A 24,591-nucleotide genomic window follows, 5' to 3' on the forward strand; every position below is an offset into this window, starting at 1 on the left:
GTGATATTTATTCTATTACATATATGTATATGTAAAAGCCATATGTGTATACATATGCATCTATGCATATATTTAGCACATTTACTCAGATTTTATTATCAACTATTGTCCTCACTCAGTACCCTGAAATGACAAACATGGAATAAAATAAAAATCTTACTAATGAGGACTCAATTGGTTCCTAATTTTTCATTATTCAACCTGATTTGAATAAAAATGTATCTTTCAACTGTCTTCAAAGTACAAATTATTCAAATTAGTGAATTAACTAATACTTCAGGGGCTTGGTTAATCTACTTAGGATGATGCATATAAGACACCCTGTACCCAGTCTATGTGACTTTGTCCATTCTGTGTTTCATGCTTGGAATGTCTTCCATCATTACCTCAGCCTCTTGGAATCCCTGGCTCCCTACAAGGTTCTACTCTAAAGTACTATCTCCTTTCTATACAAGGCCTTTCCTTTTTATTTGTTTGCTACATTAAAGTTCCCAGATATCTCCGTTTCTCCCTCCTTCATTCCCTTCTCCATATGAAAGAAGGCAACTTTGGGGGGAAAAAATTATATACATATATATATATATATATATATATATATATATATATATATATATATATATATATATAACTAAGACCTTTCCTGATCTCCCAGGTTGTCAGTGCTCTTCTCCCACACCTAAAATTGTTTTGTTATTTATTTGTATTATATTTGTATATATTTTGTATTGACTTATCTGGATCTTTTTCAATGGATTTACTCCCAAAGTATCCAAAATGATTTTACCTTTGTACATATTTTATTTTACTTATCTGTCTATATAATATTCCCTGAGTTGAATGTAAACTCCTTAAAGACAGAGACTGGTTCATTTCTGTCTTTGTATCTCCAGCACCAGGCACATTTAATTGCATTGAACATATTTTTAAAAGAACTTCTGTACATGACTTGCACAAAAATTGATTTTAGTCATTGCAAGTTCTAACTAATTAAGCTTAAACAAAATTTCTACTTGCAAGCCATTACCAATTAATTTAAGTTACTTGACAAGAAAAAAACCATAGATCTCTTTTTAAAAAACATACTGCAATGCAGTCTTTTCATCGATTCAAACCAGTTTTCCGCAATTCCATCAAATTAGTGAAATATTATGGTACTGTGGTTAGAAGAGAAAGCTTCAGTACCTCAGCTGAAACAGCCATCACAGCCCTTTTGCAATTGAATGTTTAACACGGGTCATATGAATGAGGGAGCTGTTGGTGCATCAGATTGGTGGTTATCAATTCTCACTTGTTTCTAGTCTCTTCTCTTTCTCCTCCTTTCCTAGTTCCTCTCTTTTCCCAATTCCTTATTCCTCCTTTTGTTCCAATTTAGCCCTGCAAGAATTTTCATTTGTGGACTGCAAGAAGCACTAATAACTAAATGGGGGGGGGGGAGTCAAATGACAGTTTACTCTCTCACTAGGAAAAGAATCTCCTGGGTAAAGCTTTGGTAACCCACATTTGATAGTCAAATTGGGATTAATGTGTAAAAGAGGTCTCCAGTTTTTATCTAAACTCAATTCCTAGTCAAAATCTCTAGTCCTTCCTTTCCTCCCTCCAGGTCATTCTTCCTGAACTTTACTGTTTTTTCATCCTTATTGTGACCTTCAATCCATCCACCCTAAGACCATCATCCCTATTTACACTCTCATTCCCTTCCTTTCATAAAGTCCTCCAGTCTTTACTTCTTAGATCCCTTTGTTTTTGTCTTGATCTCTGTTTTTCTTACTCAGTCTCTCTCTTTTACCCCTTCTCTCCTTCCCTCCATCACTATGCCTGGCAAAACTACTAGAAAGCCACTCAGAATAACTGCCTCTACCTCCTCACCATCCTTTACATCTTGCTGCAATCTAACTTCTGACTCCCCTATTCCATTGAAACTTGGTTGCTAAATCCATTGACTCTTCTGTCTTCTCCTTTTCTTCTCTTTGATTTCTCCCTGCAGCTTTTGACAATGATGACCACCCTGGGTACCTCTTGCAAACCTGACCTTTCTCCCTTATACCAAGTCCTGTTCATTGTACCTCATAGCATTTTTCACAACCTTCTCTCCACACTCATGGCCACCATATTAGTTCAGGCCCTTGTCACCTTTCACCTAAACTATTGCCAGCCTCCTGGAATACATTTTCTATTCTTAACTCTACCATTCTAGCTACACAATCATAGGAAAATCAATTATCCTTAGCCTAATGTCCATATTTTAAAATTAATCTGGTGGACTAAAATGATCATGCAGTCTTTTCTAACTCTATAATTTAAAGTCTAGCTACAATTTGTGTTCCTGAGTTGAGTCTTCGTTGATTAGCTTTCTAATTCATCAAACCATCCATTTACCTTAAGTTCATGGTATAGACCACTAATGGAACATATTTCAGAATAAGGTACATTCATATTATCTTTCACTATTAGCTCAGCTAACAAAAAGATTAAAGAACTCACCCTTCTGTAGTTTCAGTCTCACTAACTATTTATCCTTCTGATAGTAACAATCATTCATTTAACTAGAGAAGGCAGCAATTCTTTCAGGTATATAAAAGGATAAGTTTCTTTTTCTGCTATTGACACTAAAACAAATGTTCAATTTATTGAACTTTGCAAAGCAGATTTTGAGTCCAGAAGTAGCCCACCCTGATTTTTCTTAACTGTACCTTAGAGAACTGTGGTTTTCCATCTTCATAATGAATCTCCACATAATCAGAGGATAGCAAACCACTGCAAAGGAAAGAAAATGAGAGCCATTAATGTACCGGTGATAATGGAAAGCAACTTAATTCATGGAAATGAAGAATGCTGAGATCATATTGATCATTGAAATCCACAGATACAGTTATAAACATCCGTTACCAAGTCTTTTCTCAGATATCCTTAAAAAATCTAAAATTAGACAAATTTACACATTTAAGATCTATTTTATGGGCAGATAGATGGCACAATGGATAGAGTACGGTGCCTAGAGTCAGGAAAATTCAGCTTCCTGAGTTCAAATCTGGTCTCACATACTTACTAGCAGTATAACTCTGGACTAGTCACTTAATTCTGTTTGCCTCAGTTTCCTCATCTGTAAAATAAGATGAGGAAGGAAATGGCAAACCAGTACAAAATCTTTGCCAAGAATAGGATCATGAAGAGTTGGACATGACTGAATAATGACTGAACAACACAAAAGGTTTTCTTTCAGATTCCTACTGCTAACCCTTAGGAGGATATGCCAAAGTAACAAAGAAATAAACCAAGGGTAGGCAGAGACACTATTTTGGATTTTCACTTTATATCCAGGAGCACTGAATCTAACCAATATTAAGTGTTCAATAAATGTTTGTTTATTCACTCAGTCACCTACTATTTAAGTGTTTCCCATGTGCCAACTACCAAAGATACAAAGAAAGGCAAAAGATAGACCCACTCTCAAGGAGGTCACAGTCTAACAAAGAAAACACACAAAAAATTCCATAGAAACAAGATATATTCATGATGAAATGAACATAATCAACAGAGGGAAGGTACTATCATTAAGAGCAATGGAGAAAAATCTTACAGTGTACTTTGGCTGACAGGTGAGCAAAACATCTAAAAAACATTTGCATTACAATGTGGCTAAGCCAAGGTAAGTGAGACAAGGGTTCATTGTGTCATCTCTCTTACAAATATCTCAGGTGTTACCTGTGAACAGAAAAACAACGGGGACCACAAGAAATAAGATAATCCAGATTTCTGACAAAATGATACAGAGCAATCCTCTATATGGAAACCTTGATTACTAAGAAGAGTGAGTGACCTTAGAGGCTACACAGAAACTCTAAATACATTATTTCTACCAGAAATTGAAACCTACCAGTACCTGGATCATAGCTTCCTATAAGACCCATCTCTATAGTCCCTTCAGAGGGAACCAGCAGGTGGAAGGCACTCTTTAGTAAGAGAAATCTCTCCAGAAAGATGGGTGGATTCCATAGGCAGTTATAATTTGAGAATAAGTAAATATTAAAGGTAACTAGAAATGGCAAATGAAGGCAAAAAATGACATTGGGGTTTAAGAAAGCATCTTAGGGAAAATACATCCTGGACAGAGAGAAATCATTTGTCTCAAACATTCACTGTTCTGAAGACCAAAAAACTGTACTAGATGGCCATTAAGTAGCCCTTTCTAATTTAAAGGTTCCATGATTATACAAGTATATCTGGGGTATTATATTTGTAGAAAATTAAATTCTTCCCATTCTATCTCTTACTATTGGGCTTTATTGGTAGTACAGAGAAATGCTTATGATTTACGTGGGTATATTTTTATATCTTGCAACTCTACTAAAGTGGTTAATTGTTTTGATTAATGTTTTACTTGAGCCTCTAGGATTTTCTAGTTATACCATCTTATCATCTGCAAAGAATGGCAGATTTATTTCTTTATTTCATATTCCAATTCCTTCTCCTTCAATTTCTTCTTCTCTTATTGCTGTAGCTGGCATTTCTAGTACAGTAATGTATAGTACTAGTGATAGTGGAGCATCCTTGTTTCATTCTAATAGGAAAGTTCCTAACTTATTTCCATTACAGATGTTTGCTGGATTCAGATAAATGGTATTTATTATGATGAGGAATGTTTTATTTATTCCATTGTTTTCTAGTATTCTTAATAGGACAGATATTGTATTTTGTCAAAAGTTTTTTCTGCATCTGTTGAAATTATCATATAGTTTCAGTTGGTTCTGGTTTGGATTATGCTAATTATGATGATAGTTTTCCTAATGTTGAACCATCTCTGCATTCCTGTTATAAAACCCACCTGGTTATAGTGTATGATCCTTGTGATAATATTGTTATAAACTCTTTACTAATATTTTGTTTAAGATTTTTGTATCAATACTCATTAGATATTGATCTATAGTTTTCTTTCTCTGTTTTTGTCCTTCCCAGTTTAGGTATCAACACCATATTGTGTGTCATAAAGGGAATTTGGTGTAGTTTCTTCCTCAGATATTTTCCCAAATAGCTTATATAATATTGGAATTAATTCTTCTTTAAATGTTTGGGAGAATTCACTTGTAAATTCACCTGGGTCTAGGGCTTTTTAATTAGAGAATTCGCTGATGAATTGTTCAATTTCTTTTTTCTGAGATGGAATAGTTTAAGTATTCTTTTTCCACTTCTGTTTATCTGGGCAATGTATATTTCTTTAAATGGTTAACTATTTCACTGAGATTTTCAGATTTATTGACACAGTGTAGGGCAAAATAACTCCTAATAATTGCTTTAATTTCCCTTTCATTTGGTTGTAATTTTCCTCTTTTCATTTTAAATACTGGTAATTTGGTTTTCTTCTTTGCCTTTTTAGATCAAATTAATCAATGATTTATCTACTTTATTGATTTTTTCATGAAACTATCTCATCTTATTTATTGGTTCAATGGTTTTCTTACTTTCAGTTTTATTAATCTCTCCTTTGATTTTCAGGACTTACAATTTGATATTTAATTGGGAGGGTTAATTTGTTCATTTTCTATGGGTTTTTTTCAGTTGTATACCCAATTCATTAATCTTCTCTTTCTATGTTTTATTGATGAAAGCATTTAGAGATATAAATTGTCCCCTACTGCTTTGGCTGTATCCCAAAATTTTTGATATGTTGTCTCCTTGTTCTCATTCTTTTTAATGAAATTGTGGTTGTTTCTATTATTTCTTCTTTGACCCACTCATTTTTTAACATCAGGTTATTTATTTTCCAATTTATTTAGTCTTTTTTTTCTTCAGCCCTTTGTTTAATATAATTTTTATAAGGATGTGGAATTCTTCCAAAGAATGCTGGCATATTTACTGGAGGATGTTGCACTGTAATAAGTAGGAGGAGTTCCATTGAAGGAAAACTTGCAGACTAGTAGAATATTACATTTCAACTGAGTTCAAACCACAAAGATACACCAAGGCTCAAAAGAGCTAGACTCACCCACCAAAAAGCTCTATGTAGTAGATCAGGTACAGGCCTACCAATTATAACTGAGTCAATTATAATTTAATCATAACTGAAGGACTATCTGCAAATAAAAATACAAAAATAGATTCAGTTTGGGCCAAAGAAAGAACAATTCATTTTCTTTTCCTATTATTTTTGAGATAACTGTAACATTCTGTAACAATCAGTTATTGTCTTACAGAAATAGTCCAAAGATAAGTATCTACCCTGAGTTCTTATAATAGTACCATAATATGTAAGGCAGAGATGTCAAACTGGGCAGATCATGGGTCAGTGTAGCATTACTACATCCCAAGTACTCTTTGTCATGCCAAAAACACAACCACCAGTACCCTGCCTTTATTCCAGGTCTATGATTTCATCAGTGGGGGATACTCTTTAAAAATTGCCTACATCATATATATCATGAAGTTAGTATATGTGCAGTGGTATAATTTGAACCCAGGTATTCCTGACTCTAAAATTGGCCCTCTATCCAATACACTAAGCTGCTTCTTTCCCTGCACATATCAAATGCTCTATACACTCTTTTTAGATTGAAATGAATTGCCACAAAACACTCCTTCCTAATTTCCCAGAATTGCAAATATTTTTATTCATTTTACCACAGTTAAATATTAAAGCCACTATACTCTGAATCCCAACTAGTTTTGAGATAGAAAAAAAAAACAATTAGACTTCTGTACTGTGTTAGAAAGGAGATCTAGGACCATTCTGGAAAAATGGAGCAGACAGGCAGATTTCAGAAAAGGAAAAGACTCTTCTAACAATAAGAGCTGTCCAAAAATAAAATAGGCTGTTTTATGAGGCAATGAATTATCCATCACTAGAGGTGCTCAAGCAGAGACCAACAACTTGTCAGGGATAAATGGTAGAGAGGATTCATGCACTAGGGAGGGGACTAGCCTAAGGGATCTCAAAATTCTCTTCCATTAAATATACCCTTTTTTGTAACCATTCTCATTTGTCCTTTCCCTTTACCCCAGCTCAGCCAGAAAAGTGCTCTCCTTTCTGTCAGGTTCCACAACACTATGATCCTCATGAACTTTCACATTCTGCTTTATGTTATTTTTGTATCTATTTAATTCTCATGACTCTACACTAGCTAAGTAAGCTTCCTGAGGGTAGCGATTGTGTTTCATTTTTGTCTTTGTATCCTCCTCACTGCCTAAAACAGTGTCTTGAAAACAATGGGAGTTTAATAAAAATTTACTGAAACTGAATAAATGGTGGGGAAAAGAAATAAGTGCTACTTTTTCATGACCTAAATTAAACTGTCTGGTTATCTTAGACTTGTCAATGTGTAAGTTCTATAATTAGGACAGAGAATCTTCCAATATGGCAAAGAGAAAAAGAAGTTTTCCATTCCTGTTCCAGAAACTGTTACAGGAGATTTTTTAAATTAGTTAGTTATTCAGTCCATCACCAGTCTCACAACTAAAGTCTTTCTAGTATGGACCTGCCAGATCTTGCTAGCATAGGTTTCAAGCAATCAAGGTTACTAGGGTGCCCTGATAAGGTATGCCCAGAGTAAGGTTTACACAAGTCATCGGACTTAGAACTGGAGGGTTATTTTTAAAAATCAATCCCTTTTATTTTACAAATGAGAAAATATAAACCTATCTAGTTTGATTGACTTGCCAAGATTACCAGGCTAGTGAAAGGCTGAGTCAAGAATTGAACTCCTATCACTCTAAAAAAAATTCTTCCCTTCTATCTTAGAATCAATCCAAATTGATTCTAAGACAAAAGAGCAGTAAAGGAGAGGCAATTGGGGTTAAGTCACTTACCTAGAGTCACGCAGCTAGAAAGTATCTGAGGTCACATTTGAACCCAGGACCTCCTGTTTTCAGGCCTGGCTCTCTATCCACTGAGTCACCTAGCTGCCCCCTAATCACTCTGAAGTCCAATGATCATTCAATACATTTCCCTGAGACAGCCTCATCCCATTTTAGCATAGTCACATACCATTTTGCATATTCATAAAAGGCATGTTCATGCTTTTTAATAATCTCTCAATTCCTTCCCACTAAATGGAGTTGAACCATCCTTTGAAATGATAACCATTCTGAGGGAATATTTTTTCAATTGCCACAAATCTGAGGTCTTTGGAGAAGGTTATATGTTGCTTCTAAAATTATATAAAAAGTCATTTTTGGCTTGTAGAGTAACTTTCCTTAGATGTGAACAATGAAGAAATATAGAAAAATTTTCAAGTCAACTCTCAAGTCAATTTTTCAAAATGAAAAGACATTAATAAAAGACCAAGAAAAAGATATAGTTCTCCCCCTCTCTTTTTATCTTCAGCTAGGGAAGATAAAGTGGCTGATTCACTAGAATAGAAGCATGCAAAACTGTAACTATTCGCATTCTGTAAGTCTACCAGGTCATTTTCCAGATTCCTCTGGGATGGAGACAGCCATTCCTTTATTTGTATTTGAGGGGAGGTTAAGTTGTAATTGAGGGGTTCAGTCTTTAAGTAAAGAGAGAGAGAGGAAAAGATTAGAGACTTCCCTTCTCAAAGTGGGGTCCAGGGGAGACAGCTGATGTTTAAAGTTGGCTCAGAGAGGAGAGGATATTTGAAGATTTTCCCCCTTCTGCCTTCCCTCCTTAGCTAAGGCTGCTCTCCCAGATTCTTCTGTCCCTCTTGTCCCCCCTCCATTACTCGAGACCAAAAGGTCTCCCCTTTATCTGTTCACTCACACTTGATTCACAGCTTGGGGAAAAGATAACTATTTTAGTGTCGACTCAATCAGGGTAATACAAAGGAATAACTAGCAGGGAGAGAATGGGAGAGGAAAGTGGGGAAAAGGGGGTCCCTGTCTCTATCTAAACCCTTTCCCCTCCCTCCTCAAGTTTGGGGGGAACTCAGGCCTTGGAAGCCTGAGCCCCCTGAGAGAAAGTCAGGTTGACTCACCCTGGATTTGGCCCCTTGGCCACAGTTCAGACTCAGGGCAACAGGAGCTGAAGTAAAGTTTTACAGATCCAAAATATCTTTTTCAGGTTTCTCTTCAATAGTCTTTTTCAATTTGGAAATGTTGAGGGGAAGGATTTCCAGCCACAAGCAGGAAAAGTGGGTAAACCTCAGGAGAAAGTCTTATTCAACCTTCTCTCTTTGGCTTCTCTAGACTGAGAGAGCAACTCCTCTCCCAGTCAGAATCTTCTGCTCCTCAAGATTCCTGCTGCCCCTCTCCCGTCGAGGTGATCAGTTCCACACACTCTTCAGCCTGGCACTTTTCTTATGTGCCAGTCTCTGTCACATATCACATATACATTATACAACAGGAATGATTTTTATACAGTAGAATCTCCAGAAAAATAAAATCTGTCCCCTCATTTACCTACCCATCTTCATTTTTTAAATTAATAAGTATCATGCTTCAATTGATATAAGGTGATACAGTCCATTAGCTATGAAATGGGGTAGAAAACTTACAAATTCTACTAAACCAGAAAAGTTTTGAGTATGGCACCGGGGATGAACTATATGCCTACTATATGAGGAACAACACTGAAACGTTCAGAAAAACTAATGAACAACAATAATATCTAGCATTTTAAAATTTGCAAATTACTTAGTCTCATTTTAATCACAACAACTCAGTGTTTGTTGTACAGTCATCTCAACTGTGTCCAACTTCTTGTGCCCCCATTTTGGGATTTTCTTAGTAAAGATTACTGGAATGGTGTGCCATTTCCTGCCCTAGCTCATTTTACAGGTAAGGAAACTGAGGGAAAGAGGATTAAGTGTCTTTCCCAGGGTCACACAACTAGTAAAAGTCTGAGAGTTTGAACTCAGAAGAATGAGTCTTCCTGACTCCAAGCTCAGCATTCTATCCACAGTGTCATCTAGTTACACCTCAAGTAAGGTGGGTGCTACTATTATCTCCATTTTATAGATGAGAAAACTGAGGCTGAAAGAGATTAGTGATTTGTCCAATCACACAGTTAGTAAAAGTATGTGAGGTAAGATTTGAATTCAGATCTTCCTGACTTCAAGTCCAACATTCTATCTGCTATGTTCATCACCTGGCTGGTTCACCCAAATTAGATGCTCAGTTAGCCACTATTTTTGGCCACAGCAACTCAAGTTGCCATTGAGTTCTGACTCCATCACTTGCCTGAAACTGCTGTCTCCAAGCTGATCAATGCATTGTTACCTCCTAAATCTGATGGACTTTTCTCAGACCACAATCTCTTTTCCATGCTGTTGTTAATCCTCTCCGAGACTATATCTTCGACTTCTGAGACACTGTTCTCGCCTGCTCTCCCATAATATGTCTAAGTCAAAGGTGACCCTGCCAACCTAATTCCACCAGGTAAGGGCATAGATATCACAACTTCATAAAATAAATTCCACATAAGAATCTTTATCCACAGAAGTGGAAGAACTTAGAAAAAGCTGAATGATGCATTATGCAAGACATATTATACACATTTCATATTCATTACACATAAAACTATGCTTTTGCCACATAGTAATAAATCACATTATATAACTATATACCAGTATAATATACAAAGGACACGGATTCCATTATATGAAATTACTTAACTGTGCACAATTTAAAAAAATAACAAAACACAAACTTTGATACAATGAAACAAAGCAGCCCTTCAAACTGAGCAAATCGACATTTAGTTTATAATTATGATATTCTTGTTCTTTTTCCTCGTTTCTTAGTGATCTCATAGAGCTGCTGTGAGTTCCGTTATCATTTCTATGCATATAACTGCCAAGTCTGTGTATCCAGCCCTAATTTCCTTCTTGGGGTCGAGTGTCGTATCATTAACTTCATGCTGGCAACTTCCACCTTGAGGGTCCCTACGAATTTCAAATTCAACATATCTAAAAACAGAACTCAATACCTTACTACCCTGGCCAAATCTGCCAAACATCCATGCTTCCTTATTTTCATAGAAGGTATCCACTGTATTTAGACCATTCAGGTTCAAAGCATCCAGTCTTCATCACCCCTCCTCCTCTGCCCCCTTCCCCTTCTGCTTCTCTGTCTCTATCTCTCTGTCTCTCTCTGTCTCTGTCTCTGTCTATCTCTCTTTCCAATTAGACTGAAAACTGCTAAAAGGCAGGAACCATGTGATATCTCTTAATATCATCAGCACCTGGAGCCATACCTTCCACGCAATAAATGTACTCGAAGGGCAAATGACATTGATCCTACAGTAGGCTTCAACATGCTGGTCTGAACAAGTTAAGGCAAACTATTTCTAATGGTTCTAATATAAAAAGAAGAGAAGGCAGGGATTGGTAAGGTACGGCTGTGCTCTGCTGCCTTTAAAGATTCAGACTTGGAGTTTATTTTTTCAAAACTGTATCACTGAGAAGAGGAAAATATGTTTTCACCCTTGAGCTCATATGCCAGCTGCAAGCTTTCAAGAAAACCAATGATCTCCTTCTCTCCTCCCAAGGGCAGTGTCTAGTCATCAGACATGAAGGTAAAGAACTGAATAAGCGTTGTTAGGAAACAAAAAGGTTTGGTGAATGTACATTTTCTAGAAATTGGAACTCTGCTCCCTTAAAGCACCCTAGCTTGCTTGCTTTTACCCATTTTGGATGGATTTTTTTTTCTAAAATGAAACCACATTTTCTAAAATCCAAAAAAGGAGTATACAGGTTACCCCAAAAGTCTTAATGTAGGTGTAAGCTTTAATAAAACTTTGACAACACCATAAAAACTATAATTTAACTCATCCTTGATGACTTAGGGTTATCCATTATTAGACCTGCTATATCTCCCAGCACAGTTCTTTCCATTGTCAAGCTGATTGTTGCACTTTTCATTGTTGTCCGAGGGAACACTCTCCCTGCTCTTCTAGTCTTTGGTGGTTTGAGAAACCTGATAACAAACCTGGTAAGAATTGTGTATTAAATAAAAGCTAACTGCCACTAAGAGAAGGCCTAAGGAGTCTGGAAATCAAGTTGCATGATCCTTAGTTACTCTTTTTGCTTTATGAAAGGGACTCTGGTGGAAGAGAAGTCTTTTTTGTTTTGTGCTTTTTTTCCAAGTCTGGGGCTATATTTTAGAAGATTTTTTGCCAAAGTCTGGCCTCTGGAAAGGAAGAATGATTCCATATAGGTTTAAAGACCAGATCCAGACCAACTTTCAATTCTCTATGCATAAAGAAAAACAAAGACAGGAGATGGATTAGCCCAGATCATGGACCAAGGGACAACCAATAGGAAAGAAATTTATCAACATTTCTATTCCAGTGACACTGTGCTTGCATAACAAACACATTATTTTACCACAACACTCTTCATTAATGCCAGTATCTTTTACATACAAAGTACAATAGGCTATAGATAGAATATCATTATGCTTCATGCACTGCCGTATATGATGTAGGAAATTACTTCCAACTCAGCAAAGTGAGACATACTAAGGCAATTAAGAGCATAATTATGCAGTAATTTCAAGTTGATATGGCACAGTGGCACACAATTCAGCTATATAGCAAGTATGATTCACTCTTTTGTATGGTGGCAATTTTTTAATAGAAGTTTTTAAAGTGCTAGTAGAAGTCACCAGTCATTTAACACACACACACACACACACACACACACACACACACACACACACACACACACGAAGTGGGAGGGAAGGTGGTATCCAGACTACACACACGTCAGGGATAATCAGTTGTCCCCAGAAAAAGCAGATATTCTCAAAATGCTACTTTAGACCCCTCTCTAAATATATATAAGCTATTATGTGAAGTAGAAATTGGGTTTTTTGTGCCTTTGGCAGTCTGGAAGCCTTATGTTACTGTGATTTGTTGCCAGGACTCATGATTGAGGAAAATGCTAAGTTTCAGTTAAAGGTAAATTAAAATAAAAATGTTAGTGTGATCTACTCAAATTTGCCAAAGCCCCTGAAATCTATTCCCAGACTCACTGAACCCCAGGGTAAGAAATCCTACTCTAAAGGCTACTCTGGGTAATAATGCTAAAGGCATTTATTGGTTCTTCATTTGGAGAGCTTAACCAGCGAGGGTCACATGTTTTAATTATAACTTCCAGTATTATCAAGAGGTGAGTTAAGAGAGCTTCATTTCCTTCCAAAGGACTATAATAGTGCTCCTTCAAAGAAATTATTTCATATAACCATGTGCACTTTGTACAAAAGTCTTTGAATACAAGTTTAAAATGAATTACTGCTTGGGTAAAAATTGCGCATTGATGCTCAAAAAAATGGGTTCTGTAGGCAAATGAAATTCAAAATCAGGTCATCCCCTAAGCAGACTTAATTATCATTTTAAATTATTCAGCTGGTTTCTTTCTCTTCTTTTTTGAACTTTATATATGGTTTGGGTATGGATTTCTCTAACCAAAAGGAATCTTCTTAGTCACTTAAACAGCACCCTTCCAAAACACTGGGTAAAACTACAGTGATTCATGAAATTAGATTTGTGGATGGTCTTCTAGTAAAACAAAAGACTTCCCCACTATATCTCACACAAGGTGACTACTGATTATACACTGTAGTTTTTCTAAAGCAGCTTTTTGGGAACTAACTCAGAAATTTTCAGAAGATACTGACATTCAACATATTTTTGGATCCCAAGAAACTGAAACAATCATTCATTTGTACAATAATAAGAACATGAAACAAGGTAAACTCCTTTAGGAAGAGAACTTTTTTTATTAGTTTGTTTGTTGTCTTTATATTCTCTAGCACTTAACAGTGATTTTCACACTGTCAGAGGAGATGTCTGTATGGTGCAGTGAGTAGAGCACTGAGCATAGAGTCAAGAATATAGTTCAAATCTAGCCTCAGACACTTATTAGCTCTGAGAGAACGGGTAATTTATTTAACCTCTGCCTTCATTTTCTCATCTGTGAAATGGGAACAATCATAGTATCTACTTCACAAAGTTACTGTAAGGATTAAAGAGATAATATCTGTAAAGCATTTAATACAAATGTTTGTTCCTTTCCCCTTCCTGCCTCTCTCTACCACAGGCACTTAATTAAAGCTTGCTACGTTGAAAGGATATAAACAACTCAATTACTAAAATTCTGAATTATGTAGGCTCTTTTTATCTTCTCTTCATTTCTGTCCCAGCATAAAGTAACAGAAAGTTGTTCTAGTCTCTTCTGACATTAATTTACACTAAGTCACATTAAGTTGTTTGTCTAGTTTTTCTCATTTTTAACCTGGGTGTGCAAGAAAGGTGGACCCAAGATGACAGATTAGAGGAAGCAACCCTGCTGAATTCTCCCAACATTCCCCTCCAAGCAACTTTAAAATAATATGTCTCAAATCAAATTTTGGAGAACAGAGCCAACAAAAGGTTTTTCCAGTCTAAGACAATTAAGGAGGTGCATAGCAAAGTTCTTTGACACCAGAATAAAGGCATGTCCAAAACTCACACACACTGTGGAAAGACCAGCAGCTGCTGCAACTTTGGGAGCTCTCAGCCAAGAGATAGTAAAGAGGTCAAAAACTGGTCAGAAAGAAATTACAAGGGATCTTGTGCTGGCACTCAGTACAGCTGGCACTGACTGGCAATTCTATTGCCCATGAGCAGTTCTGAATTGCAATTACAGGTCAGAGAGGAGCACTTCTGGTCAGTCACAAAGGAGCCAGGGCCCTGATTTCAGTTTCAGAAAGAAGTGTTAGGACTTGCAGCTACAGGGGAACAGGAGACTTTGTTACAATTCCAAAGTAAAATCCAGAGAGCAAACTAGGTACCTCTCCCTGCATCTCAATACCTTGGAATCCATGAAAACTTAAAGAGTCCCAGAACTAGCTCTAAAACAGCTGCATGCAAAAGCCTGAAGCTTGGGGTAGTGCCTCGTCAGCCCCAAGTTAGCAAAGCACCAATTTCAATATAGAGTTCAAAGTCCAGAAATAAGTCGGAAAATAAACAAACAAACAAAAAAGCAAAGAACTTGATGATAAAAAGCTACTGTGGTGGTAGGGGAAAAAGACCAAAAGACAAACTCAGAAAACAATGACATAAAACAGCTAGAATCAAAGCCTCAAAGAAAAATACTAACTGGACCCAAGACCAATAAGAATTCCTGGAAGAGTTCAAAAGAGAGAATAGAATGGAAGGAAAAAAACTGGAAAGAGAAATGAGAGTGATGTAAGAAAATTATGAAAAGAGAATTAGCACCTTGATAAAAAGAGGTACCAAAAAAAATTGAAGAAAATAATACCTTAAAAATGAGAATTGGCCTAATGGTAAAAAGAGGCACAAAATTTTACTAAAGAATAGTATTTTATAAAAGCAGAATAGGCCAAATGTAAAAGCAGGTACACAAATTCATTAAAGAAAAAACTTCTTTAAAAAATTGGCCAAATGGGAAACCAGTTATGGAAGTTCACTGGAAAAAAATAATATCTTAAAAATTATAATCGGGCAAGGTTAGCAATAGATGCTAATAATTAAATGAGACATCAAGAAAAAAAAACATAATTAAAAGAATAAAAAATAGTAAAAAATGGGAAACTGTTCATCAGAAAAAGGTAGATCAAGGAGAGTGAATTTAAGAGTTATTGAACTACCAGAAAGCCATGATCAAAAAAAGAGCCTACACATCATGTTAAGGAAATCTGTCCCAATATTGTAGATAGTCATTAAATAGAAATTGGAAGAATCTGCTGATTGCTTTCAGAAACAGATCACAAAATGGAAACTCTCAGGAATACAATAGTCAAACTCCAGAGCTCCCACACATTAAGGACAAAACATTGTTAGCAGCCCAAAAGAAACAAGTCAAATATCATGAAACTGAAAGCAGGATCAAACAAAATTTAGCAAATTCCACAATAAATGATCAGAGGGATTAGAATATGATATTCTGGAAAGCAAATGAGCTAGAATAACAATAAAGCATAACTTATCCTATTAATACTGAGTAGAATTTCTGGGACAGGGTGGGGAATGGATATGTAATGAAATAGTTGACTTTTAAGTATTTCTGATAAAAAGACCAGGGCTGAATAGAAAATGTGGCATGCAAACACTAAGAACTTCATCATTATTAGGGGTTTAAGTAGACAGAAGGCATGAGTGAGAGTAAATTATGGTGGGATTATTTCAGTGGGAGAAATGGAAGAGTGACAAAAAAGGATGTACTGGAAGAGGAGAGAAGGGAGAAGTAGCAAAGGAAATTTTTTCACACATAAAAGAGGTATGCAAAGAAAGAATTTTGCATTGAAAGGGAAAATGAGGATGTAGTAAATAATGTTTGAATCTCTCATTGGAATTGGTTCAAAAAGAGAATGATATATATATTTATACACAACTGGGTATAGAAATCTGACTATAAGGAAACAGAATGGGAAGAGGATAAGAGATATGGGGAGGGTGATAAAAGGGTGAAATGATTAAGGGAGGAAATGGTCAGAAACAAAGTATATTTTTGAGAGAGGAACTATATTTTAATCTGATTTGGACCACATTTGGGTATATGGTGGGTGACATGAGGCCCTCAGGCAGTGTGTTTGATGCCTCTGTTCCAGAGGCTCTCCTCTTTTACAACTATTGTTTTTTATATGAAATCAAAAGGTATATATACTTAAATGCAGAAAACTGATATATATTTTGTAGTATTAAAGTAATCTGGGAGATCAATGGATGACTCACAAAAGACATATTTCTATTTTGCCATTTTAGGGTATACAAAAGCTGTTTGGGAATTTATGTGAAAAGAATACCTGTAAACAGGATATGTATATTAAGTCCAATTTGAGGAAACTTTCTCAGAACCTTATGATGACTTGTATTTCTATGGTTCTTTAAGATTTTCAAAATACTTTTAAAATATTATCTCATTTAATTTGTAAAATAACCCTGGGAGATAGGTTCTATTATTATTTCCCATTTTATAAATAAGAAATTGTAGCAAAAAGAGGTTAGGTAAGTTGCCCAAGGTTACACCGTTATAAATATTGAAAGACATCTGAACTCAAGTTTTCTTGATTTCAGGCCTAGTGTTCTATCCACTGTACCATCAGTTATCTCAGATGCTACATTTGGAATAGTGGTTTTTAGATACCATGAAAAAGAGGCACAGATTAAATTGGAAAATATCCAATGATGGGAGAGCACTCTTCAAAGAAAAAAAAAACCATTACAACTTGGTTAATAAATTTGAGGTAATTACTGACCTTTGAAAGATACTGAGGGGGCAGCTGGGTATCTCAGTGGATTGAGAGCCAGGCCTAGAGACGGGAGGTCCTAGTTTCAAATCTTGCCTCAGACACTTCCCAGGTGTGTGACCCTGGGCAAGTCACTTGACCCCCATTGCCTAGCCCTTACCACTCTTCTGCCTTGGAACCAATACACAGTATTGATTCCAAGACAGAAGGTAAGGGTTTAAAAAAAAAAGATACTGAATAAGTCATTTCTAGGGAAGTAAGTGTGACCATTAAATTGCAGAAAGGTTTAGGAGTGATCAGTTGGAAATGAGAATAGTAAATATATAATTCATGGGGTGAGGGGAGGAAGCTGTACATACCCTTTAAGTAAGTAAAATTTAGACTGTTGTAGTAGGAAGAAAAATAAATACTTGATTTAACAGTCAGAAGCCCTAGATTCTAGCTTGGACTTAGCTACTAAATAGTGTAAGGATTATATTAGAAAATAAGTATTGTTTTATTAGTTTAGAGATAAGTAAAGTGGCTGCTTGAGAAAAGAATTGGAGTTTGAAGCAGAGCTGAGAGAGTGTGTTAATTTCAAGTGCTGACAGTTATAACCATTTTTCTATGTCAATTATTCTCTGGCAGTGGGGAGTTGCTCTCTGGCAGTTGGCAGAGACACACTCTCAGAGACTCTCTCTCAGGGCTAGAGGAAGTAACAGCTTTGACTCCTTCTCTGTCTGAGGGAAAGATCTGAAGGAGCTCAGTGTTTTCCTTTCCCAACTTGGGAAACACTATTGAGTATCTATTGTGGTTTTTATAGATTGGTTTATATCTGAGAAGACCAAAGAAAACCCTGGTCTTTGGAATCTCAACTGAGAGACTCAATCAGCTAGCCTTTGCTATTTTATAATTTGAAGGCGAAGTTAAAATTTATAAGGATAATAGTGGTAGTTTTTATTTAGATAGTATAAATTTGGATTAGTCAGATGAGGGAGTAGTATAGCCTGTGAAACACATCAGATTTGGTTCCCTGCGGGACCTGGAAGTTTATTTGGGTGGATTTAGAATCCCTTAGAATTAGAAATCCTTTATTTATCCTTATATATTTCAATAAATATTTTATGTTTATAATAAGAGTCTCTTTAGCATCCTTGCGCCTGGCCTTGGAGGGAAATTCACATTTGAGCTTCACTTCATCACTTAAGATACTTTTGATTATCTCTATAATCAAAAGTATCCAAAAGTACCAAAGAGTTTGAACCTGATTGGCAAGTTAAACAGTTCTGAAAAGTTTTGAACCTATATTGGAACAGTTTTTCCATCTAAATATTTTATTTTTATAACTCGCCAATTTTATTTTTACAATAGCTATATTACTTCAGTCAAGTCACATAACTTATCTGGGCCTCAGTTTCTATATCTGTCAAATGAGAGGCTCAACATCAATGATCACTAAGATCCTATGTAGCTCTAAAACACTTTGACTCTATCTTGGTAAATTTTCACCTGTAGAAGAATTTGAATGGAATAGCATGTGACCCCCTTGAAAATTGATCATGATGATATACTATATTCATATATATGTACATATAGTATCCCAAACTAAGCATTCTGCTCTAAAGTTTTGAAGAGTTCTGATTGAGTTGGAAAGTCTAGATTTTGGTCCTAGTCCTTCCTATCAGTCACATGACTTTGAGCAAATCTCTTAATCTCCTATAGATCATTTTCTCCATATGTAAAATAGGAATGAGACCAAATGCCATAACTACCTCTTACGGTATGACAGAGATCAACAAGATAATTCAATTGGAAGTACTTTGAAAACTGTAAAGAACAATACAAAAAGAAAGTTTCATTATTATCATTATATCATAATCCCTTCTCAAATAATCTGACATCAATGCAATCTTCACTCCATTAATTTAATACCCATTTCTGAACAAACAGTTCCTTAAATACTCCCTATACAAAACCACTTTAGCATTTTATTAACGAATTCTTTATAGATCTGTACAACTCAGCAAAAAACAGGAACCTTCTAGGAGCCAATACTGTAAGAAAATATTTTCCTTCTTTCTGTATTATATGAAGAAGAGAGCTAGTATTGCAGGTGATAAAATCCAACCCATTTAAGTGGTCCCTTGGCAGCTAGAGATCATAATCATAAGCATGCAATCAATGGCATATTTTTAACCTGGTTAGAAATATAAGTAAACTACTCATACATTGAAATATCCTCTTACAGTGTAATACATGGGACTAAATTTAGGGTAACTGAGGAAAATACAAGTTTAAATTGCATACACTAATATAATAACTATAAACAAATTAAGTGATACTCAAAGTCCCTTTGAAAAATATGGATGCAAGAGTAACTTAATCTGTTCCTATCTAATTATAGTCAGGAAATTCTGCATAATCCTAAAAGAGACTAGATTCCCATCCTTTAATAGCTATTGAAATAACTGTCTCATTTACACAATCAACTATTTGTACTTGGTTTTCTAAATATATACTCTGAAATGTGAAAATAATTTGTAAGCACGTGGTTTTCTCATCTTGACTGTGCAGTCATAAAATTGGTGCCTGGGGAAAACTGCAGAGCAACAAATCTTTCCCTGTAAATGAGGTTTTCAAAACCATTTTAATATAGGACTTCTTTACCAGCTGGGCAATTTTCCTCAAATTGTCTTAAAACTCTGAGTCCAGTACTCCAATCTTCCATATATGCATTGTTAAAATGCCCCCAAGCATTAGAATCAGAAAGAGCAGAAAAAGCCAAAGCCCAGAGAAACTGTGACACAGATTAAAAAAAAAAGGAATATATTCTATTTGAGGCCTTTCAGAGGAGTTATTTTTAGATGAATCTTTAAAAAAGACAATTTTTTGACCCTGAAATATGTTCCAACAAAAACTGTAAATGATCTGCAATGGCAAGTTCACTGAATATCAACTAAGTGTCAATACCAGAAAAGGAAGCAAGCCACATGAGCAGTAGGGCAAAATGGGAGCAAATGGGGGACGGGGCAGGGGTGGGGGTGAGGAGCTGTGCACTGTAGAGCTAAAGGAAAGCATTGTGGTGGAAGGATGCCACAGATACCCCAAAACCAGAGGTTAGGAATCTGGAATTAGGTAACTCTTTTAGAGTTCATACATTGATAAGATTTATGGCTGGAAGGGACCATACATCTTCTGTTGCAAGTGGCAGAGGTCAGAGTTTTATATTAAAGCCAGACATCTGATAAAGATCTTGGGCTGTGCTGTGTACCTTTGTAACCCCAGGGCCTTGTACTTGCTAGATGCTCCATGGGTGTTGATGATGGTAATCATGGAAGTATAATCATGTAGCAAACACAAAGATCAAAATACAAGAAACAGAAGTCAGCAGAAGAAAGTGAGGTCAGCAGTTATGCACAGAGAATGGAAGATAGACATAAGCTACAAGCAACAATGAACCCCTGATAGTAAGATAGCCTTCTGCCCTCATCAGGATGCCTTTTACATGCTTCCATTTTGGATAGAAATCAATATAGAGCATTATCATCCCAGGGAACACAGATGGAAAAAGAAGGATGGATAAAGCATTCCTACAGAGTAGGTAATGGATCAGTGGTGAGATTTAGTCTTGGCAAGAAAATCCTATATTAATAGGCCATCTTAATGCTGCTTTTTCTTTTGCTAGATAGCTTCATCAATTAATTTATTATCATATTTGGTTTTTTTCAGATGTGACCATCCTCAATAAATCTCAAGATATACAACTAGAACCGCTTCATTTCCTCTTGCCTAGGCTTAAAGTAAAGTTATAATTGATGGAACCCATTACTGATTAGTAATAACTTCTTTCATTAACCTGATGATCTGCTGCTGCCAGGGATTCACTATATTAATACTGAACTCAATGTGAATACTGATTGGTGTAACCTACTATAGCTCAGCACTCTTGAACTCAAGTGAACTACCAGCTTCAGCCTCTACCTCATGTGCATCACCACCCTCTTCAGAGCCTTCTGTTATCTGTATATATACATGTCATATTTTTCCCCAAAAAAGTCTAGGCAGACACTGTCTTATTTTAGCATCTCCAGCCCTTAGATGGTGCCTTATACATGGTAGAGAGTTAATAAATCTTTGTTAATTTGAATTAAATAGAAGCTCCAACAGAGAAAAAATATTTCAACTACTCCCTCAAAGGTTGCTAACTGAAAAAGTTTTGTCATGGATTTCCATCCAGTACATTAAGGTAACTTCTTGCTATAAGGGAATCATTGATCTTCTAAGGGAAAAAATTTATTCATAACTATTGAAGAGACAGGGCTATTTTTTGCTAAGCAGACCTTTTAGAAGCAGATAATGGTGAAAGCTTGCTTTAGAATCCTTTTAAACTTCACCATCCTCAGTACTTGAGTTCTAGACATTGAATTTTCAGATTCACCAAGATTTTCAGGATTAAAAGCCAACACTTCTAATTCCAGGTCTCCAGGATAAGTCAACCAGTCAATAATGATCAAATGCAAATCACTATGCTGGGCACATACTCTTTGCAGAAGAGTATGAAACATATTCCTTGTGATCAATTCATCTACAGTCTGTTTGGGGAGATGAGTCACAGGCATAATAAAAAAATAACTATAAGAGTTTCTGGGTCATGTAAGCAACAATATGGTGGAACAGACATTTTCTCTATTCCAACAATCTCTCAAATCTCTCAAAAACAGAAATTATGTGTCAAAGACAAAGCAATTTCACCTGTTCCCATAGCCTAAGACACCTAGAATCCAAAAGAAGCTAAGAAAAAAACCAAACCCAGAAACTGATGCTCACTGACCCAGAGCCCACTTAGCACCACTCCACCACCTCCCCTTCTATCAGCAGCAAGGCTGTCCTAGCAGACCCAAGCATATAACACAGGTTCACATCAAAACCCACTTCTGTCCCCCATTTGCCCCTCCTTCTTTCTAGTGTTATAGAGACAGACTATAGGCCAAAAAAGTTTGCTCCGGCCTCAACAGCCAGCTTGGCCATAGTTTTTAAGGAGCAAAAGTCGGCCAACGGTTGCAACCCAAATGCATCAGCACTGCAAAGCTCTGAACTAAGTGATAGCAGACTCTGCTGGGCGAAAAAACTAAGAAAAAGGAGCAGTGGGACGGGTCACTAAGACAGGATACTGTGCACACATAAAACTGTAAAGTACTTTAACAAGCCAGAAAGAAAGAGCACATATCCAACTAGAGCCATTTCTGAGCACTCAAAAGTCAGATGAAGCAGAAACCTGGGTAGGTGAATCATGAATTTCCCATTGTGGAAAGAGGATGAGATATTTTGAGATCCAGCCCTAAAGGAAACCACAATCAGAAGGGAGGGAGTCAGGAAGTTAGCAATAAGGAAAATAGAGGGGAAAACAGAGACCAAATAATAAATCTCAAAGACCTTGAACATAAATATATGTATAAACGGGTAAAGGAGTAACAGAAGAAATATGGCCTTCAAGGTAATAAATGAGTTCAGGCATCTATGAATAAATACTATAAAATAAAAGAAAGTGATACAATAAAACAAAGAGATATAAGACTCTTTGGAATTTGAGGATAACGTTTAACCACAACACACGGTTCCCGAGTGATTTAAAAGAAAAATGAGAATTATGAGAATAGAATGTGTGTCTTTCACGACAAGAAATAATGAGCACAAGAGAAAACTTGAATGTGCAACAGCAAGCCTCTCCAAAGAAAAAAGAGAACAATAGATTGGGGATGCAGACACACAAAAGTAAAAGAAAAACCTTTAAAAAGAGAAGTTTTAAAAAAACACTAAAAAAATGCTCACTTTGCAAGCAAAACATCTGATTCTCAAAATGAATATGTATAGAATCAGCCTAAAGATCACAGGTTCCACAGAATAACACAAAACATAAAAACCTTAACTTAATAACAAAAGAACTAATAGAAGAAAACAGCCAAGAACTTCTAAAATGAAATCCTAATTCAAAGAATTCAGAAATTGCCTCTAGACAAATAAAAAGAAAAAAAAACCCAAGGCTATGAAATCCCCAATACATAAGTGATTAAATTTAACAATTTAATTCTGAAACACAGGGTTCTTCAAGCCATAAAGAGAAAGACCTTCAAATACAAATACATCTGAATAACACAAGACTATTCTGCACCCACTAGAAAAGGAGGAGGGAATGGAATAATGTGTTCCAGAAGAGCACTGGGGCTCAGGATGCAGTCCATGGTGACTAATCCTGCAAATATGATTTTAACCAAATAGAACAAAAGATGGATGTTCCATAATAATAATAATAATAAAAGTTTAAAATATCTTTAAAAAGGAAAGCAGAACCGAGTTGATTATTTGCTTCTTGATCCCAAACAACAGAATTGCAGGAAGAGTGAATAAATACAGAGTATCAGCAACAGAGCAGCAACAGGAAGACCAGTAAAAGAATTCTAAAGGTACATAGGGAAACAGGGATGAAGGCAAAATTTTGTCAGAGATGACTGAAGAAGCAAACAGAGGGCATTTTGGATGGAACCTGGAAACACTGACTACAGGTGAATATTTCTTTTATGGAACTATATTACAATATAGAAAAGTGCATGAAAGGGAGAAAGGAGAACAGGGAGATAGAGAGAAGTGCATGATATGCTAGGGTCAAGTCTATGGCAAGCAATGAGGAGAAGGTGATGCCTGTGGTCTCAGAAAGGGAAAAGCCTACAGGGGAGTAGGTGAGGATTATGAGGACCTTTCCTTAAAGTTGATAAAGGGTTCCATTGATGAATGCTCCTCCCAGTGAAGGGAGATGAAGATCTTACCCTGGATCAAGCCTGGGGGCATTTGGTGTATAAAAAAATCTACTTGTTCTGGGGAAAGGAGGAGGGGAAATGGAACCCCTACTATCAACAGGCACCTGGAGAAATGTAAGCATGAACACAGGGAGATTTCCAGGAAAATGAAGGCAAAAAGATGAACAAAAGAGGGGGAAAGCAGTGGGTCTGAGGAAGGATTCTACCATGGGGCAGTGCCCTCTGACACCTGCTATAATTAGCATGTTCTAAGAGTGTGACAATGGAAAATAGAAATCCACTGGATAAGCCTTACAAATTAGTGGCAGGAAGCTTCTAGAGGATAGAGCCAAAATTGGACAACTTGGAAGCTTTTATTTTCTTAAAGAATAGAAGGAAAAGGAATAGGCCAGATTATGATAGAGATTATCAACCAGAGAATGAAGGTCTAGAGTAAACAGAAAGGGAAAAATGGATAATAAAGAGAATGAAAAGGGAGCAAAAAAAAACTGAAAAGCTAATGAATAGAACTAGCTGAAGAAGAGAAGAGGAAGGGAGAGTCTATTTATTTAACTGAGGGGGAGAAAGGGAGAAGAAAATATATAACTTGATAAATTCAGGAGAAAGGAACAACTAAAATCCTAAAGAGGAAAGAGTAACAAATGAGAAGCAGAAATGG

General features: G+C 36.2%; 1 protein-coding gene across 3 annotated transcripts in view; it reads right to left on the reverse strand.

Moving 5' to 3' along the window:
- ADAM23 (ADAM metallopeptidase domain 23) overlaps positions 1 to 24,591 on the reverse strand; it is a 242,799-nt gene that overhangs the window by 139,083 nt on the left and 79,125 nt on the right. For all 3 annotated transcript variants that reach the window (XM_016425122.2, XM_001370517.4, XM_007501857.3), the window contains exon 4: positions 2,691 to 2,754. In XM_016425122.2, coding sequence (XP_016280608.1) covers positions 2,691 to 2,754 — 64 coding nt within the window. The remainder of the gene's footprint in view (positions 1 to 2,690; positions 2,755 to 24,591) is intronic.

Source organism: Monodelphis domestica, chromosome 8, assembly GCF_027887165.1.
Source record: "Monodelphis domestica isolate mMonDom1 chromosome 8, mMonDom1.pri, whole genome shotgun sequence".
Lineage (NCBI taxonomy): Eukaryota > Metazoa > Chordata > Mammalia > Didelphimorphia > Didelphidae > Monodelphis > Monodelphis domestica.